The sequence below is a fragment of the Astatotilapia calliptera genome, chromosome 1 (genome assembly GCF_964374335.1).
Source record: "Astatotilapia calliptera chromosome 1, fAstCal68.1, whole genome shotgun sequence".
Taxonomy (NCBI): Eukaryota; Metazoa; Chordata; class Actinopteri; order Cichliformes; family Cichlidae; genus Astatotilapia; species Astatotilapia calliptera.
The window spans coordinates 17702914-17724161 of record NC_137422.1 but is presented as its reverse complement, the minus strand read 5'-3'; the positions used below and the strand labels follow the sequence as shown (position 1 = coordinate 17724161).

Here is a 21248-nt window from a genome sequence, read left to right as displayed (position 1 = left end):
GGATTTCAAGTTACATTAACTCCGGGGATTATGAATGACTGCATAATATAGGCTCAGCCGCTGATCATCCGTTTCATACTTACTTGGCAGCAGAAAAACAATTTCTGAGTCTTTCTCCATTAAATAAAACATTCACAGAACCACAAGGTCATATAAAGAAGCACATTTAAGATGCCAGCAGCAAAAAGGCACACACCAAAAGATAAATACATAGTGAATGTCAACGAGGCAGATCAGGGACTCTCAAATGGTTATGATATAGATTTATGTGTTCTGACATCCCACAGATGGTGTGAATTAGTCAGAGAGGGGGTGCCAGCATGAGGTCAAGAGAGATGACCTGGCCTTCAGCCTGCCACTTGGGAAACCAAAGCAACAGACATGTGAAGCTGCCACTGCTGCAGTGGAACAACCCAAAGGGAAGCTATGGCAGCTGTTATTGGAGCTGCAGAAGAGAGAGTGCTCCCGTAAACTGTTCTAATCTCATCATCGTCAGAGGTAAACAGCACTGAAAGGAGCCACAGCAGCACAAACGTGCATAAAAGCAGAGGGGGTGATAGAAAAGCTACATTGATTTTGACAAAGAGCAGAAAAAGAATTGTGTAAATATAAGGACACACAAAGCGGATCAAATGGGTTTCTAAACGTGTAATGATTGATTTTTTTTCCCATTCATTGCCTAGAAATGATTTTGCATTTGAGAATAGTTTTCAATAAGCCAGTGCTTACCGGTAATATGAAGGATGATATAAATGAATTAATTTGTTGAGAATCAAAGGTTGAGGCCTTCAGCTTTACGAGCAGCTAACAAAGGACGCCTACCGTAATGTCTCATAAAGGTGCCGAGAAGCACAGAGAATTACCAGATTGCCTCAGGAGGCAGTTCCCATATGTCTGACAGAACGAGGGGTGGGGATGTCGACTTTAAAGGAAGGGAGAGACCCGTTTAATGATGAAATCATAAAATCCTGTGTAAATATGTACAAAGCACGGGCTTACCTGATTGATGTGCTTGAGCTTGTCAATGATCTGATTTATGACGGGGTCAGCTCCTTTCACTTTGACTTCGGGGTTGGCGATCTGAGCTTTGATTCCATTTCCGACCACACGGAGAGTGTAGCTGTGAACACAAGAACAGAGGACAGAGGGTCTGTAAATATATTCAGATATCTTCCAGTCATTTTAAATAATACCAGTGAGGTACATTTCACAGATAATTCATATAATATAGTTTTTATAGCACTTTTTTTTTACCTGTGCAGCGTTTACATGTCTTGCATAATGTCCAACATATTGAAACAATTTCACACATTTTCATCGGCTGGTTTACAGACAGAACCACGTCTCACAAGAAACATGCAGCTCAAAAAAAGATCTCAAAGACTTTGGAGTCAGACCTGTTACAGATCGTCAACTTTTCTTTAATATCAGGTGTGTTTCCAGAATCACTAAAAACTGCTGTAATTAAACCTATACTGAAAAAGGACAATCTTGACAAGACACAAATGAACAACTACAGGCCGATCTCAAACCTCCCATTTTTAAGTAAGATCATTGAAAAAGCAGTTTCTCAACAGCTCAGTTACTTCTTAAAACAGAATAACTGCTATGATGCCTTCCAGTCAGGTTTTAGACAGAACCACAGCACTGAAACCGCTCTGACCAAAGTGTTTAATGACATATGTCTGAATACAGACAGTAGAAAAATATCATTCTTAGTCTTACTGGATCTCAGTGCAGCATTTGATACAGTTGACCACAACATATTACTCAAACGACTGGAGAACTGGACAGGTCTTTCAGGAACTGTACTAAACTGGTTCAAAACATACTTAGAAAACAGGAAATACTTTGAATCAATAGGTAACTTCACATCTGAGCAGACAAGTATCACATGTGGAGTTCCCCAAGGTTCCATCTTGGGACCCTTTCTGTTTAACATTTACATGCTCCCACTGGCACAGATTATAAAGAACAACAAAATAAACTATCACAGCTATGCAGATGACACACAAATATATATCACAATGTCACCAGGAGACCGAGGCCCTGTACAGGCTCTTGGTAAATGCATTGAGGAAATTAATGACTGGTTGTGCCACAATTTTCTCCAGCTAAACAAAAACAAAACTGAAGTAATAGTCTTTGGCGCCAAAGAAAAATGATTACAGGTCACCAGAGAACTTCAATCTATACATCTAAAAACCACAAACCAGGCGAGAAATTTGGGTGTAGTGATGGATGCAGACCTAAACTTAGAAAAACACATTAAGACAATAACAAAATCAGCTTACTATCACCTCAAGAATATATCAAGGATAAAAGATCTGATGTCTCAACAGGACCTGGAAAAACTAGTCCATGCATTCAAAATCAGTGACTACAGGTAAATGGCCTGCATTTGTATAGCGCTTTTCTAGTCCATAGGACCCCAAAGCGCTTTACACTACATTCAGTCATTCACACACTGGTGATAGCAAGCTACATTGTAGCCACAGCTGCCCTGGGGCGCACTGACAGAGGCGAGGCTGCCGGACACAGGCGCCACCGGGCCCTCTGACCACCACCAGTAGGCAAACATGGGGTTAGTATCTTGCCCAAGGATATTTGGCATGCAGCCAGGATGCAGCCTGGGATCGAACCACCGACCTTCTGATTAGGGGCTGACCTGCTCTGCCACCTGAGCTACAGCCACCCACTAAGTCTGATGGAGTAATGAATCCTCATTTGAAATGTTTGGTTTAAATCGTCATCAATATGTACAGAGGAGGAGAGGACACTGTGAGTGTATAAAACCTGGTTTGGAGCTGCATTTCAGCCAGTGGTGTTGGGAATATTGTCAAAAATGATTATGAACACAGAAAAGTACCATTAGACTGTGATCCACCATGAAATACCATCTGGAAAGCGTCTGATTAGCAACAGCTTCATTGTTAAGCATCAACACTCATTGATTGGCCTCTCAGATGAGATGCTAACATTTTTGAAGCAGGGTGGGATCATCTTGACAAAGAACAGAACAAAAGGCAGCCAACATCCAAATAAGTGCTTTAAATGTCCTTCAAGAAGCCTGGAGAACTATTCCTGAAGACTACTTGATGAAATTACAAGAAAGCTTACCTAAGAGAGTTCAGGCTGTGTTGAAGAATAAATGTGGTCACACCAAATACTGACTTTCCAGCTTGTTAGAATTGAACAAACTCTGTTTTTTTTTCTTATTTACTGTATTTCCATGCACATTTCAATTAATATCTGCACCAACTTCCCATTTTCCCAGCAAAATATGAAGAAATGAGCTCAAAAGACTGCCTAGTTTTAACAGTTACTGCAGCAGAGAAAAGAAATCTACAGCATAGAATACAGAGACTAATCAAATAAGACAAGAAAAAACTTTACATTCTATTTATCTTCATAAGTAGTTGGGAAATATACTTTATTGACTTATAAAATGCAATAAAATGTAGTAATAAAAAGTCAATAATATATCAGGGAATTTTCTCCATCACGTATTTTCACGTTCAATTTAATCACATTTTACAGTTCTACTAGCAAACACAAGTGTTGCTTTATAGTGACAGAGCTGAATGAAAATTCATATGAAAACCACCTTATATGAAAACATATAACCTTAACACAATATTACAATGTGTGAACATTGTAATATTGGTACTTAAAGTTTAATTAAATAAAGTATCAAAAAGTACTGTCAGCAGTAACAGCAGAAACTTTCACACTGGAAGAAAATTCTAATATCATCGTGTCTTCTAATGGCAAGTAATACTAAACAATGATAAATATTCTGAATTCACACTAAGGTGACAGTAGAATTACTTTGCAGCCATACCCTGAAGTTAAAGAGGGATTTGTGGTATGGAAGAAAACATCATTCACTGCACATTTGTGCAGATGCTCATATGTATCTAAGCGGCTATCGCATTTATGGCTTATGAAAACTATAGCCTGTATGAATCCTCATAGAAATGAAACGAATATGTAGCAATATAGCTGTTCAGCATACAACATCGGCCCTTGTTTTAAAGCCGTTCATTGTTGTCATAGCTTGGTAATAGGCTTCAGTTTACCTCAAGGACTCCTCATTCTTTAGCCTGACTGCAGTCTGTCAGCTGTAATGCTTCTGACTGGACACAATTCACTCACATCTCAATTTACAGTGTATCATTCAGTCAAACTGGTAGATCAAGGTAAAGTCAGTCATTGCTGAACAATTGCTGAGCTCTTTGAGCTTGTCATCCGACACAGAATGAGGTGCCGACCCGGGCGATCGCTTTGAACTTCAGTGCTCGAGAGTTAAAAATAAAACAGAAGACGCAAGCATGCTGCTGAGGTGGCAGCAAACTCCAGCTGAGTGTGATCATCAAGAAACCCAAGGTCACAAAAAAATACTCTTTTTTTAAAAGAAAAAAGGCCTTAGTTATTTAAATGCAAAGGTGACGACACAATTCAAATTTAGTCAAGAAGCAATTTTAAGATTAATTACCTGCAAATCAGAGCCTCTAAATGTAATTAGTTTGAGAAGAAATGCTGGCCAATCCATGCCCCTTCTTTACTTTTAATCAGCAGTTACACTGTTATCATTCTAATTACATTATCAACATATTTTTTTGTTTCTGCATTCTTTCTTGTCTTCACGTAGTCTCTCTGCTGTCTGTCTTCTGACAGCAGCTTACAAAGAAATGTCAAAGTCAACATTTAAAATATGTGGACAATAGAGCTATTAAAACATCCAAATAACAAAATGAACCTCAAAGATTCTCCATCATGCATTCGTCATGTCATTAATCTCTTAAAAATAAATTATAATATCAAAAGTTAGAAGAATCATATTGTTCCTCATGCAAAGGATGACGTGATATAAATAAAGGGGATTTTGGTAGGGCGGTCATTGTCAGCACTCCTTGCACACCATGTAATTACCGATGCATAAATAAGCTATCAGGCAAACAGTCTAATCGGGAGGCGAGCAGTGTTTGACACGAACTCATCAGCAAACACCTTTTGCACGTGGATAAAATTGATTCCTTTTAAAACAGCTCTTCCAGCTTTTGTTGTCTGCGTGCTCACAATTTTTACTATGAACCACAACAAAAATTGATTTTTGCTCCGGGTACTTAACATCATCTTTTGAAAAACAAAAAAAACGTCATTCAGAAGCACACGGCTGTTTTACAATAATGGGATCCAGCACTTTGAGACCTTTGTTTTTTTTTTACCAAATGGCTTTAAAAGCAAAAAATAAATAAATACATCTAAATTGTTGTGTTAAATTTACTCCTGCAAAATTCAATGTCTATAACCAGCAGCGCACTCCTCTGTAGGCAGCCTGAGACAGCACAGACACCTCGCTGGAGTTCACATGTGATGTTGGTGTCTTTGTAGGAGCTGCTGTGATAAATCCACGCGAGGGCTACGCAGACGCTTCTGTGTCCATCAGCCATTGGCGGCATTAAAAAAAAAAAACTTCAACAGCATCAAAAATGCAACAGTGACAAAAGTAAAGGAGGTCATGTAACCATGTAGGAAGTAAACTAACAATTTACTAAAAGTTTCCACTTTGGTTTTAAAGTTTGTTTGGGTTTTTATTTATTAGTTAGACTTCTTAACGCTATTTAATATATCACATTTTCAAATTTGTATTGCATGTTGACACACTCCTCTCCATTCATCCATCCAGCTCTTCCACTAGGAGCCAGTACGAGCTGTCATGGGCCAAAACTATTTTATGTATCCGTCTACTGTATATCCAATAACTGCAGTGCTGTGTTAGCTCAGCTTCATGCTTTGGGACTATAGCTGCAGCTGAATCTTGTACACTATAACTATGATCCACCTGCTTCCAGCTTTGTTTAATCCCTGGACACACCTGCAGAGATTGAAATTGTGTGTAGGAAGTGGAAAGAACAAAAGTCCTTGTTGGGTCTGCCCTACCGTGAAAGGTCCACAGGAAAAGTAAAAAAAAATAAAGTCAGTATTAAAGAAAGATTACTAGGTCCACGTGCACTTGTAGCCTTTGATAATCTCATAAAATCCCCCTTCATTACCTATAATACTGTCTTTTTCCCTCTTTCTGATTGGCTGCATATTGAAGAGATTACATCAGAGCCATCTGTGCTCACGTCCACCCAATGAAAATGTGACAGCTATATTTCTGCATGAGAAAACATGAAGGTGAAATCTGCATACATCCTTGAATTGGGATGTAGTTAAATATGGATTCTAATATAAAATGGATGTCCATACATACCCACACACATACTCACAGAGTCAACTCATCTAGCATTCACTAAGAAATGTATTTCATTATGCCACTGGGATCCATAACCTGAAACGCATGCAATCTCTTGTAACACGCTGCACGGCTGGCAATGCAACACTAAGGCTCTCGGGAGGTTGCAACACCAGAATATAAGAGGTGAGCTCCTTAAAAAGTGTCAGAGATAAAAACATTGATCATAGCCATCATATATTCTTCAGGGTGAGTAAAAAAAAAAAAAAAAGCACACCGTAGCACCAAACACAACCTGCAGGAGGATATCAAACAGTTGAGCGATTGCCTGTGTCTCTGTAGACCAGCAGCAGGATCCTATAATCCATATCACTCTCCCCAAAGGGACGCTTGGTTTGCATCTCATCTCTGCTCGCCCTGCTGTTCAGGGTTAGATTGAAAATTTCAATCATTCTATTCGTGGTTCCCATTCCTGTCCCATTCAACTACACTGTACTGTAGGTGCAACACATTCACATCCAGAACAAAGCAATCTCAGGCCTCTTTTGCTTTGTTCCTTGACTTCAGGACAGAGTAGGATAGGTACGTCAAAGTAATTTACTCTGATCACAGCACAGGAGGAGCATGACTCTTCTGCAGACATCAGCAGCACAGTGCACTACAATACCGGGGCCTTGCATAAAACAGATAAAAGCCACCGTGTGTGATTTGATGCGTTCCTTTTGTGCAATCCATGTCCCATATTTTGGTCCTTTTTGTCCTTTGATTAAGGCTGTGATAAAAAACTGGACCAGAATTTGGCTGAATGTAGCCATCTTATTTTAAAGAACATGCCTTTTTTTCTAAGGGGATATTTCTTCCCACAGCTTAATGAAGATTCGGTGAAGAAAACATTACTGGTTACTTTAGGACTAATGCATTGCTAAAAACTATTTGCATTTACTATATTAAAAATGCAGGTCGCAGGGACCTTTCAATGAAACTCTTCAAATCTATATCTTACGTTAAGACTAATTTAATGCCTTCACTTTGGCATGGAAGGAGATTTTGCAGGAAGCTTTAAAAAAACTTCAATGATGTTTACTGGAAATAAGTTCAGGCAATATACTTGGCCGGGTCATAGCTGTAATATTCTTCTCCTTCCAGGCTTCTCAAGACTGGGAGACATAACCAAAAGGCATCTCTATAAATGTCATCTGCAATCACCTTTTGCGCTCATGAAGCCCCAGATCATCGTATTACCAGATTTATCCGTCACTGCTGGAAGTTTACACTCAGTATAGTAGACCTGAGGACCTGAATTCCAAACATCCTGGATTCAAATTAATCTTGATGAAAATGTATCAATTTTTTTTAAACTTTAATCTTGCTTTTTTGTTAAGTGCAAATAGTTGTTTTCTTCTTGAACACATGTATAAGGCTGAGAGGTACTGAAACTTTAAAAAAAAAAGGTGTGGCACAAACCAGAAATGTAAATCTAAAGAATTGTTCTTTAGCGCTGCAGCTAAGGATGGGAATCAAGAACCCAGGAGTTCAATTCCCTGGAATTTTTTAGTCCGCCTGCCTGTCGATCCCGATTATTGGTTCTATTTGAGCGTGTGCTACAATCATCTGATTTCAGTTCATGTGTTGGAGGAGGAAAATAGCAGCACAGTCTACAGCGTGGATATGGACTTTACTTTTATTGCACAAAAGGACGAGAGTGCGATAGTAAAGCGGTGGTGAAGACAAAAACGACTGCATCGTGCTGCTAACCCAACTTCGGCTCTTCGCAAGCACCTGCACAGACAACATGCTAACGCTAAGCTAGCCATAAACCCAGAGTGATGTTAAAGCAGAGTGAATGTCGACCCCAGCCCAGCAGCCAAACCCTGAACTTTAACAGGTAACAAACTGATGAGCAGTCAGGCTGGAGCCTCTGTTTCCACCTATTTTAAAGCCGTTAAAGCCTCTGTGTGGGTTTTCATCTTTGCTTTGTGCCGTCGGCTTTGTGTTCATACCTAAATCCAAAGAAAAAGATCATATGTGTGTCCTCATTAGGATAGGATTTGTGTTGTGTGTGGGACTGTAGGCTTTATACTGTCAACTGATAATTATAAGACCACAGGTTTCAGGTCATTTTGCAGAGACATGCAAAAATAATGTAACATGTATAATAGCAAATTACTTTCTCCTTGGAGTAATTAAGTAACATACTGCATTAATTACATTAAGTACTTAATACATTAAGTATGCTTTAAAGAGAAGCGTTCTGTGTAATAAATGCATTCTTGAGTAACAACCCCAACACTGATCACAACAAAGGGGGGAAATGCCTCCAACATGCACAAAAACATTTGACCACACAGCACGCAATTAATCTGCACAAATGTAATGCCTTTGATATGCTGCTTAGAGATGGTGGTGGCTCTCAAAACAGTGATCAATCCCCATCCCTAGCTGCAATCAACACATTTAAAAAGGTAAAAAGTTTTACTTTGAAACTTTCAGGAACCTCCAGCAAACACGCAGCCGTTCAGGGAATGGACATTTTCTCCAGTTTACTGGTCTGTAGGCCAGTGTGAGTGGGGCATTAATATTAAGTTGAAATTCACTCTAGGAAGCTCAAAATAGTTGAACTAACCCGTAGGCTTGAGTGAAAATTCTGAGCAGTAACGCCTTAAATGTCACTCTGTTGTATATGCTGCTGGATGCACTGTAGATCTGTATTTCTATTGGTCAAGAGAGTTGGTTCATAATTCAGCCATAATTCAGAATGGTGCTCCTTTTATTTATTTATTTTTGTCCTTAATTTACATTTTAAGCTTCATTTTTCAAAAAATTCCTGCAAACTGAGGCACAGCACTCCACTTGTTGTGATTTCTGGAAGCAGTTTGGTGATAACTGCCAAACACTCATCGTTTAACTAGCAGGTCACAGGCTGCTCGAGCTACTTTAGATCAATTAGTATGCTTCTGACGCCTCGGAGATATCAATCACGGGTTGCAGCTGAGCATCCGTCTTAAAATCATATAATATATGATTGTATTTTATATAACGGCGATAAATAAGACAGCGTTTGTTATTTTAAGCAAAAGCTGTCAGATTTATTTTTTTCCCTACCCTCATATGATAAGACGACTGCTTAAAACTATTAGAAGATAAACAGCCATCAGTGTTCATTTGAATTTGAATCTAATTTCCAGCGTCTTTCCATCCATCTATACAGCTCGTGTGCTCTTTGTTTTTTAACATTACGCCATGAACAACAATCAAAAATGATAAAGGGAAAAAAAAGAAAGAAAACAAGCTGGCTGTAAAAACACAGAAATGTCTTTTTCCTGAGAGCACTTTCATCAAAATGTTATGGAGCGAGTAGTTCAGCATCCCAGGAGACGAAGGAGGCAGACCACGCACACTGTTCATGGTTGGCTGAGTGAGAAACAAAGCAGGCCCGCAGTTAGTAGGCTAGAAGGCAATACCTGCCTTTCAGTTGTCACAAAGAGAACAAAAGTCCTTCTGGCTCATTGCCGAGTGTGGAGAAGATCTGGGGGAGCCCGGCACTTCAAAGGAGCCTGTCCACTTAAGCTCAACAGGACAGAAAATACTTCAGGCATAACAAGCGAACATATGCAGTTTAATGTATAAAAATCAACAATAAGGCTGCGCCTCGAACAAACATCTGCTCGTTACCACAAAGCAGACTCGATGTGAAAATAAGGCAGAAGAGTCTAATTAAATACTACATCGAGACTACCACACATCCTACATAACACAGGAACATGTTTAGGCTCCATAACACATACAGTCAGTCAAGATCTTTCAAATATCTGCAAGAATGTCACATTTACTTCTGACTGACTCATGAATTAATTGACAAAAACCTTCACAGACAGACAGAAGGGATTAATATAATCGGGATTATGGGGTTTGCCAGTATGTGTATCTGAAACTGTGTACCTTTACTGAGAACTGTGACAAAGAGGATAATACAACAGCAGTCAACTGTGCTTCAGGCAAAGATTTTGCTCCAAACATCACTACTGTCATGTTTGTTCCAATTACTAGAAAGCCCTGAGCCTTGAAGTTGTATTGACTTGTGCCAGAGAGACACCATGGAATTAGCCAGACAGAGCTGTTTGAGCAATGTGGCAGCGGTAATTAATATGGTCTGGTAGTCAGTCAGTGGTTAATGGGCATTTTGTGTCAGAAATCTGTACTTACACTGCTCTTGGATACTGGAAACTGCTCATATGAACAGACAGATTAATTATGGATTTATAAACAAAAAGTTGTCCAGGGCTAAAGAAAATAAAAGGCAGACTGTGTAAGTGCACTCTAACAGCAGTGGAGCAAACACACAAAAGCTGGAGTTCTCAAAGTTTTTGATGACTGAGTGCCAATTTAGGGAACCAGCGAATGATCAAGAGTCTCAGGAAGACACGCAAAATACTTTCAGTGTTTTTGATGTGTCGGTTCAGAGGCTGATGGCTGATGCTGGTAATTGTCCTTGCTGTGATTTCTGCAGGGTTTGGTTTTTTTAATCATCAGTGAGGTGACTGTTAGATTTCTTAAAACTGGCTCTGTTTGTCAGAGCTAGGAAGGGTTAGTCTGCTATAATGGCTACAGCAAGAAAGCGTAAACACAGCTATATCATATATCATATGCGCATGGTGGATCACAAACTGTCAGTATTTTTTCTGCATTCATACTTCCATATGTTTTGACAAAATCCCCAACACCACCGACTGAAATGCAGCCCAAAAACCAGTGACACAGCCTGCACCATGCTCTGCAGATGGCCGTGCACACTCACTGCTGTACCTCTCTCCTGACCTCTTCTGTACATATTGATGATATTTTGAACCAAAAATTTCAAATTCATCACTTCACCTGTTGACACTGATTTTCAGTCCAGTTCTTGTGCATCTTGGTACACCTCAGCCTTTTGAGGAACAGCTTCTTGACAGCCACCCTTCCACTGAGACCATTTCTGATGAGGCTTCGGTGAACAGCAGATGGATCAACTGAAGGGCCAGAGGCATCTTTCACGTCCAGTGTCAGGTCTTTGCTGGATTTCTTTCCCCCTATTTCTTAAGGACACGACTTTCAGACACTGCTGTAGATGGATTTCTATGTCTGCCACTTCTTTTTTTTTTTATTGACACACTGCACATCATGGTGTGTTATGCAAAGTTTTGGGCTAACAGCTCTTTGGGAATCCCAAAAAATTATATTTTATGCCAGTCAAACTGTGTTATCTGCCAAGTTTTATAGATTCAACTAAAGAAATTTGAACCATTTTTCCCCCAAGAGACTGCAACTAACAAAGTGCTTCAAGGTGAATCTGTAAAATGTCTTATTTTTCCTCTGTTTTATTTCTTTGCAAGTTTTTATCGTCATACTGATTGAATCACACAAAGAACGGGATTAAATCGTCTCAAAGTTAAGTACTGACTTGGAGCATAAGGAATTTTTGAATGTTTGAATGTTTAACCAAAACTCAAAGTCTTTTATTGGCCTAAACTTGGACAGCATCAGCCTCAAGCCTTAAAATGTGCTCTGTTCATCAAAACTCCAGTGTGATCCTTACAGCGCTCTGTAGGACTGTCAACCTTTGGCTTTTAATGTCTCGTGTCCTCCTTTTGAGATAGGTGGTTTTACGCCTTGTGCAACCGGCAGAGTGTGTTACTTTAGTTCTGATACTCTGCACCGTTTATGTGTAACATTTACTGTGCGACTGCCACGCTTGTCCGAAAGCACATTTCCTGTTGGGGAAAAATACGAGAAATCTTTATTTTTTGACCAGAAAACTTGCTGGCTTGGAAGAAATGCTGTCAGTGGTTATAATGCAGGTAGCAATTATTCAACCTCGAGAATGTATTCACATGGTTTTTTTTGTGATAAAGGTGGATTGTCAGGGATCGTGTGTGTGTGTGTGGGTGTGTGTGTAAACAAAATTACATTTATTGAGTTACACACCTGACTGCACTTCCATTGTGGCCGTGTTTGTGTGCCAGTGTGGGTTCTAACAATGACACAACAGCTTAGGATGACAGGCACTCTTTCTTTACTCAGTGTTAACTTGTTTGTTTATTCATTCATGATTTTGCAGCACACTGTACTTGGGGGAAATTATAATACACAACCTTTAAGTGGCAACGAGCCCTGAGATCCCTGAACAAAAGGAGCACGGCGCAGGCTGCTGGAGTAGACTGTATGCTACTACTCCAGGGGTCAAGTATATGCCCGAATTTAATGATTCAACAGTTCTCCTAACAACAATATAATGCCATTAGTGCACTTTGATGTTAACAGATGGTTATGCCAAAGTCAGTAACACATTGCACTAAGGCACCTGCACTTCATGCATGCAGGTGATGTCAATCAGCTGCTGAGCGAACACTGACTGCCACATGTTTACTTTTATTGCGCCTCCTTGTTTGCGATCCTTTTATTATCGCCATCAAAGCCTCCTGGTGCACCAGCCTCACTCCTGAGCCTCATTTATAACATGTTTTACACGTATTTACAGAAATAAGTGAAGAAATAAAAGATACATTGTGGTAAAACGACACCAACCTAGCATTCACAGCAATCCATTATTATAGTTGTAAAGCTTGCGTTATATTGCACTGATAATCTTCCCCGGTAAAGCTAAGTGGCTCTTTGTGCTTATGAGCAACTGCATCGTGCACACTTTTAATGCCAAATAGATATCAGGAGTCCTCAAACAGCGAGTGAACTTTTATAACACCTCTTAAATATTTGATTTTTACGGAAGGTAATAAGGACAAATGGAAAGCTTGGCTATTGCGGAGATACAATGGCCTCATAAAAGCAGATGGTCACCAAAAGAGGGAAATTTTAAAGATGTTAATACCCCATAAGGGCAATAATGTTCAGGATTAAACAGATGTCGTAAGAGCAGGGCGGATAATGAAAAACTCATCGGAGCTTTTATGATATCAGTGATCATCATACTTACATCCAAAGTAATGTCCTGCTGTATTTTCTTTTTCTTTTTACAATGGATAAATACTGTCCTGTCTGAAACTTTCATTTGAGTGCAAAATACAAATAAATGCTCTGCAGAATTTAATACAGTGATTTTCTGGTCTTATTCCAGTGCAGATTATCAAAATCATTCCTCTGATGAAAAGATTTTTCCTCTCTGGCACAAAACTTAAGAGGCTTAGTCATCTTTTCCATCTTCATCCATTGACCGACGCGTGCCCAAATTTCAACACCTCCTTCGTGGAGATTCAGAGAAAAATCAGAAACAAAAATAAATAAATAAGTCACTGATTATGCATTTATGAAGAGTTCTGTAAACATTAATAAACAAATCAGGACTGCAGCAACAACCTTATTTCCAGGCTATCAAACAACCGGGGCAGCGGGGATGGCAGGCTTAAAGTAAACACTTGAACAATGATTGGACTTCCTCTCACAGTAGCACTGTTTCATAACAAGGTGTCTATCCAGTCAAGTAGCAGAGCCAAAGGAGCACGAAAATATAATAAGCAATGGAGAAGCCACACGCTTGTCTGTAAGCAGGATGTTAACGTAACGTATTTCAATGCCGTCCCTGGCAGCACTGCAGTTCCAGCAGCCTGTATAAAGAAGCAGATCACACCTGCAGCGACTCAACACACATCAGCGTGTTCCTCTGATAGATCCGTGCCTTTTCCGTCACATACTGGCAGAAAGTGCGCTCTTAATATACATATCTTAGCTTAATGTCACCACAGATATTTCACATTAAACCAGTGATACAAGAAATGGTATTTACTTATTAAAAACAACATATTGTATATAAAACACTGACTTTGCCTCTATGGCATCACCTGCTGAAACAAGGTCTGCCAAAACGACTGTCACCACCTTTTTTCCTGGAACAAGCCAGAGGGGAGCATATTTAAGAAAGACTAACACAAGCTACCTTGGTTTGTAAGGGTGCATCTGCAGAGTGTACAGGACCATCAAAACAGACACAGAAACACGCCACAAGTGCAGCTTATAAACAGTTTTAATCGCTAGAATTTAACCCATTGAAAAAAGGAACAGAAGTTATAGACTGTTGGATGTCCTGGTGGTAAAATTGCACAGGAAACCATATTATTTGTTAGATAACTGCTTCAGAAGGCAGAAGGCGTCCAGTTCACCTGGTCCGATTGTCACTGTCGACTACAGTCAGTTAGTGTCAGCCAACTTGAGAAACACAAGCAGTGTAAATGATAAATAAAAGAGTTGCAGTGAAACATTTCTGAGGTCAAGGGTAGTAATTATTACCAAGAAAATGTAATTAAAGTATATGTTAATTATTCCACATGCTCACTGTGCGTTGTCAGTGAAGTTCAGGCTAACTTTTGTTACACTGACACATCCAACGAGGTGTCCCCCTCGACTGACTCCTGATTTCGTGCCAGGCCTTGTATGTAAAATCTTAACATTCAAAAGTAACTGCATGCTCTCACAGGGGTGTCAATACTTTACAAATGTGTGTATCCTTTTTCTTCGCATCCTACCACTAACATCTTCTGTCACACCAACCCTCTGCATGTTCTCCTCGTCTGAGGCCTCGTCTCTTTTTCTCATGCCTGGCAGCTCCATATTCAACACATGTCCAAACCATCTCAGCCTTGCCTCTCCATCTGTGTCTCCAAATCACTGAACCTGATCTGCCCCACCGACGTACGCATTCCTAATCCTGTCCATTCTGGTCATTCCCAGTGAAAATCTCAGCAACTTTAACTTTGCCAGCACCGTCTCCGCCACCTGTCTTTTTATGCCACCATCTCCAAACCATACATCACAGCAGGTTTCACTACCAACATGGTTTCTTCCCTCTCACTCTTGCTGATATCCTTATGTCATCTCCACCCATTCCACTATGCCTGCACTCTTTTCTTCTCCTTTCTCATGTGCTGTCAGCTGCTTTGGATGGTTCACTCCAGGTATTTTAAACTCATCTAACTTCACTACATCGGCTTCATGCAGCCCGTTTCCCTCTCATTCACACAAGTCTTTCATTCCTCTTCTTAACAGAGCATACCTCCTCCTCTCCAGACTCTTTTCCACCTGCTCCCAACTCTCACTACCAACTATGTCATCTGCAAAGATCATAGCTCATGGAGACTACAGCCGGACCTCATCTTTTAACCCGTTCATCAGCACTGCAAACAAAAAAATAATAATTTTCTACCTGTTATATTTCAGGGTCCAGCTTTTGAACCTGGACATAAAGGCAGTCTGGGTAACTTTAAACTTTCTAGTATTGGATGGATGAAGGAACATATCAGACTTGCAGCAGCCAGATTATTGGTCAGTACTGATATTCTTTCAGCACCCCCCACCCCCACCCCCCGCCCCCCCAGGTGGAGTCACTACAACATGTTAATCGCACAAAGCACCTCATTGTTAGTTAGCCGAGATCTTTTCACTGTCGCTCTGTGTTACAAAGTGATTGCAAGTATGTAAACAGTAGTGCGCTAGGGAATTAAATCTGTCTGATAATGTATGAGCTATCCATCTAGTGTTGCAGCAACGATATAGATAAGAGAAATCTGACACCCAATCGAAATCTGTGCCAGCAGAGGCGCATGCAGTCCTTGTGTCAAACACAAAACTGGCCACAGCCAGATAATAGACAAAAACCAAGGACTGATTAGAAAATCAAAAACTAACTCTGGTAAAAGAAAGGGAAGAAACGTTGGGAGGAAAAGGACCAGTGAAAGAATTCATTTTAGCAGACTGTCAGTACATTCCTACTCTTATGTTATACCGTTATACATTTGTTCAGAGACTTTTTTGCCACAATAATCATTCCTCCTCTCCATTATGTCCATGAAGATAATCCTTCTAAAATGAATAATTCTCAAAGAAAAGAGTAGAAAATGCATGCAGAAGCTCAGGAGCTTTAAGAGCTCTTAAAGTGGCTCAAACGTTTATTTCGTAGCAACAGGCCACATGACTACATGGAAAAGATGGTTTGTAAAGATGTGAATCATCAACCAAAAATAAGTCAAATCTACAGCTTACGTCAAATTTTTAAAACATATCAGCTCACTGAACAAAACACCTTATGATGCCATCGACTAATTCAAAGCTCCACACAAACAGCAGTGCAGTTTGAAACTGCAGATTGTACCGTGTGTACATGCTGCTGTCCACACATATTTCTGATTATTTTAAACACAGCTGGCAGAAACAAGTGGCCACATCTGCTGTCTCGCCAGCCACAGACAGTGAGATCCGCCACACTGTCACAACACCTCAGAGAAAATACTGCAGATCCACAGCGGTAAACAACACTTAGGCAAAAGGACCGAAATACCAACAGTCTAATCACCCCTGTGAAGCAGTTTGTGGATATTTGCTCTCAGCCCCATTCTTCTTTTCACTCAGCCTAACAGCGACTGAATGGGTCGAAGGGAAAACTGCTTCTAATGGCAAAGCAGCTCATAAACCTCCAATGGCTCTCCAAAGCTCCAAGGTGAATGACAGCTGCAAAACACCATTGAAATTTGAGTTGTGTTTAGGGGTTCTTAAGATGAAGAAGTCTGTGTCATCAAAGCTAAAAGAATGACAGTCATCCTTGGAAGGCTGAGTGCAACGGCATCGAGGCAGACTCAATTTAGAGCGTGGGTGGATTTTTTCTTTTTTTTATTCAATATATCAGTTCAGCATGAGCCTTGTAATGTTTGGTAAAACATACACAACACAATAGAGAATTTTTTTAATATATGGAATTCAAACACCATATTCTTCTCATCCTTTCAGTTTCATTAGAAAACTTTCAGCACTGGAATTTCTGAATATGTGTAACCGCCTCGCAAATAGTTCATAAACAACATTTCTGTAACTCTCTCTGTGGATTTACACATATACTATAGTACAGCACCTCTCCTTGTTATAGTATTAAAGTCTTTGCTCCTTTTTCTAGAAAAAAACATCTTTCCATGACCACTAAGACAACTCTAGCTATTACCCATTAAATCACCACTCATGCTGCAAGAATTAACATAAACAACCCAAAATTTCAGGAGTTTTGGTGACACCGACACACGTATACAGGGAGAAAACTATCGAAATCTGAATAAGCAAATGCAAACAAAGGAGCTTCCACGTGAACAGAACTGAAAACTACACTGAAAGCATAAGTGTATACTGCGAAGGAAGTTCAAGGAAGGTCAGCCAGATCAGCCAGGCTTTCTATTTGCTAGCTAACTTGACAAAACCTAAAACCCCAGTCTGAGATAAAAGGAATCACAACGGCAGTTATCAGTTTCACAAAAAATGATCCCTGCGAGTGTTCCCTTCTCCGATGTTCTCAGAGGATGATGTTAAATTGTGATAGAAATCTAAGAAGAACATAAAAAATAAAATGGTTAAATGCAACACTGTTGCAAAAAAGAAAAGATTAATACTGCACAAAATCATTAATATTAATTGTCAAACCAAGTGGTAACAAAAAAATATATTTTGGGTTAACTGGCCTATTTTACTAGTTAGCATGTCGTAGTCTCGTTCGTTATGGGAATTAACCAGACAAATTGCTCCACACACTAAGAACGGCCATGCACCTCCCACAGAATCGAGAAAGAGCTATCAACCTGTCGATCCTTTCCATGTCCGGGCGGGGTGAGGTTTCCCGTGTTGAGACAAATTAAGCAGCAGGCTCCACTTCTCCACACCTCACAGCAAGAAGGTCCTGAGTTCAATTCCACCATCAGGCTGGGGTCTTTCTGTGCGGAGTTTGCATGTTCTCCCAGTGTTTCTCCTCAGGCTTCCTCCAACACAGTTAATATGCATCTTAACGACTTTACATATAAGCCATCTTTGATCATCTGAATAAATAAAAGAATCAGTGAAAACACTGCACTCCCAGATGATTTTAAACCCAAAGTCTGAACAGAACTTTCTTCCAAACAGGTACAGCAAAGTTACCATGATAATTGAGCCAGGTAAAAAAGAGAGAAACCTTCATGTAACAGAAAACTCTGACTTTAAGCTTGGTGTAGCTCTCTAACCCTTTAATTTAGCTTCGTAGTACACCTCTCTACTTCCAAAGCATAATTCCACTCTATCAACCTGGTGCATGTTTGATGAATGTGGTCACTGTTGCTCTGTGGGTCATGTTAACCTTGCACTTTCCAGCTCTGCTGTTGTAATTTGAGTAGAATGTGAGATTAATCTGTTTGATGATTAAATCAGACTAAGCATCTTCAGGGAAAGACCTCTGAGAAAGTTAGTACAATAATTACTGCAAACCCCTGATTCTGTGTTTACATTTGGTTAGAAGTCTAAACTCACTCTTTGGTAAAGCTGCAGGAAGCTCACGCTTTTACCCCAATTCACTTTGACTCTTTGTTTCCAAGAATCTCCTTATTTATGCATTATTTAGACATCCTTCACTTTTACTGCTATAATCCGACCACTGACCCACAATAAAGACCAGACAGGCTGGGTCTGAATAGAGATTGCTTCTTTAGATTCAGACGGTTAAGTCCATGTCCATCCATCATGGCCGCAACCGAGTAAGACACAGTTTACCCAGCCTCAACACAGCCCTGATTTATAACCTCTGGGAAACAGGATTTATTGTATCAGACTGCATATGTTTAAGTCGACTGATTGGTTTGGTGCTTAGTGAAGTGTAGAGCTCAAAGCGAGGCACCATACTGTGGTACCGCTTTTCTTACATGTGCTCTTCCCCGAGAGAGACTGTCAGTTTTAGAGTTCCCCTTCTCCTTCCTCTAATAGGCTTATCTGTGTTTATGTTTCCACACAGTATCTCCCCACACTCTTGTGGCCAGTCGCAGGAGATTAACACAACCAACCCTTACCCTCAGTAGAGCTCTAAAGACTACTGCAGTACTCCCCCATCGTCCATCACGATTATGCCCATCTCTCAATGTCTCTCTGCTTGATCCTAAATAAGTCAATATGTTTCTCCCCTCAGGTGGAGCTTACGATTTAACTTGTAATTAAGGAAATGTTCAACAAAACAGCTTTCGCATGGTGCGCTCACAGCTGTATTCAATGTCTTTGACAAAAAAACAGGGTTTAAAAAATGCAATTGTTGTTTTAAGGAGGGATGAGAAGTGATATGCAGAAACAAACAAGTACAGCTGCAAAAGAAAAAAAGAAAAACGATGCAGCGGCTTTTGTGGCAAGTTCAGAATTAGCATATTCAACAAAACATTAACAAACAGCCGCAGCGGTTCTGGATGATGTGCTCGCACAGTTTTGCAAAGATTAAAGTTACATGATTATTCATTTGAAGAGCACAAACTGGGCTGGTCCTTATTAGCACAAACTATGATATGCTTCCTTGCTGAATATAGATTTGAGGGGGGAGAAATAATTCTTTCGCACTGTCAGCCTTGTACAAATCAGCCTACTTAACTCTCTAAAGATCACCATAATTTACCCAAGAAGGCTGGTGCATTGCACTCCATCGCAACTTTTCAGATACATTAGAAGAAAGAAATCATTTAACAACAGCTCCTGTTTATGAGTCTGAAACCACCTACACTTTTGCAAATACCACCGCATGCCCTCAGCCTTGATTGCATGGCAATGGTTTGATGGGTTAATTCAGTTGGTGAAATTTTTAAATAACAAGCCCTAGGGTCGGCCGTGAAGTTTTGCGATTATCATCTGTCGTGTTACTGTGCTTTAACGACGTGCCCTCGCCGCTGGGCAAAGCCATTACGATTCCATCGCTCCTCAAACAGACTAATTTTTCGATGCCACAAGGTCCTTTTATGGCAGCATAGTGTCGGCGCAATTTAAATGTCAAAACAACATATTCACTGTTATTTTATACGGGCAGACAAAGTAATTTGCTTCAGAGTGACAATTCATTTCCATTTTACAAGCTTGACCCCAAGAACAAATTTCAATTTAACTGTATTTTTCACATTTGAGATTAAGTAATCAGCTGAAGTTAACAGAAGAGAGCCACTAGATATCAGTGAAGTATGCAGTCTAAAGTCATTTTATGGTTATGTTTACCTTAATGCCCCATCTACTCATTTAGCTGCTAGTTTCCTGAATTACTTCTCGGACAAAATGTGTCAATTTGAAAAATTGTCAAGTCAAATCTCTGTTGTTTGCACAGCTCAAAATCTTTCCTAATCCTCACAGCCTGCCAATCATAACTTAAATGAGCAAACATCAGTTAACAGAAGAACTTTATTCATCTGCACAGGGTGAACAACACAGAGGATATGAACGTTTTCACTCATTGGCCACTTCATTTGGGTTCAACTGCTCCTAACACAAATAATAAGCCAATCACACGTCAGGAAGTCAGTGCATTTAGGCATGATGGTCAAGACAACTGAAATTCAAGCTGAGCATCAGAATGGCATGCTTGTTGGTTCCAGGCAGGCAGATCTGAGTATTTAAGAAACTGCTGATCTGCTGGGATTTACCAATACAAACATTTTTTACAGAGAATGGTCTGAAAAAGAGAAAATATCCAGAGCGGTTCTCTGGGTGAAAAAGCCGTGTTGGTGGCAGAGGCCAGAGGAGAAGGGCCAGAAGGAAGCTCAAACAATCAATCAAATTATGCAAGAGCATAATTTGCATGTATAACGCTTGAAGGAGATGGGAGACTGCATGAGAAGATTACACTGGGAGTCAGCGCTGTCAGCTAAGAACAGAAAACTGAGGCTAAAATTCAAACTCCTTAGAATCGGACAATGGAAGACTGGAAAAATGTTGCCTGCTCTGATGAGCTTCAATTTCTGCTGCAACATTCAAATGCATGAACAAAGCACGGATCCATCCTGCCTTCTATCAGCAGTTCACGCTGCTGGTAGTGGTGGTGGTAGTGTAATGGTGTGGGGGATATTTTATTAGTAAACTTTTGTACCCCTTAATTCCAACTGGGGATTGTTTAAACACCACAGCCTGTCTCAGTGTTGCTGCACAGTTCACTTTACTCAAATGGCCTCCAAAGCTACCAGATCTCAATCCAATAAAGCACCTTTGGGATGTGGTTGAACAA

The 21248-nt window shown here is 40.1% G+C and overlaps 1 protein-coding gene across 1 annotated transcript in view; it reads right to left on the bottom strand.

The window, feature by feature from the left end:
• Window positions 1-21248, bottom strand: part of gpc5a (glypican 5a) — a 141904-nt gene that overhangs the window by 71728 nt on the left and 48928 nt on the right. Inside the window, exon 7 of the mRNA XM_026165737.2 lies at window positions 1000-1120. Coding sequence (XP_026021522.1) covers window positions 1000-1120 — 121 coding nt within the window. The remainder of the gene's footprint in view (window positions 1-999; window positions 1121-21248) is intronic.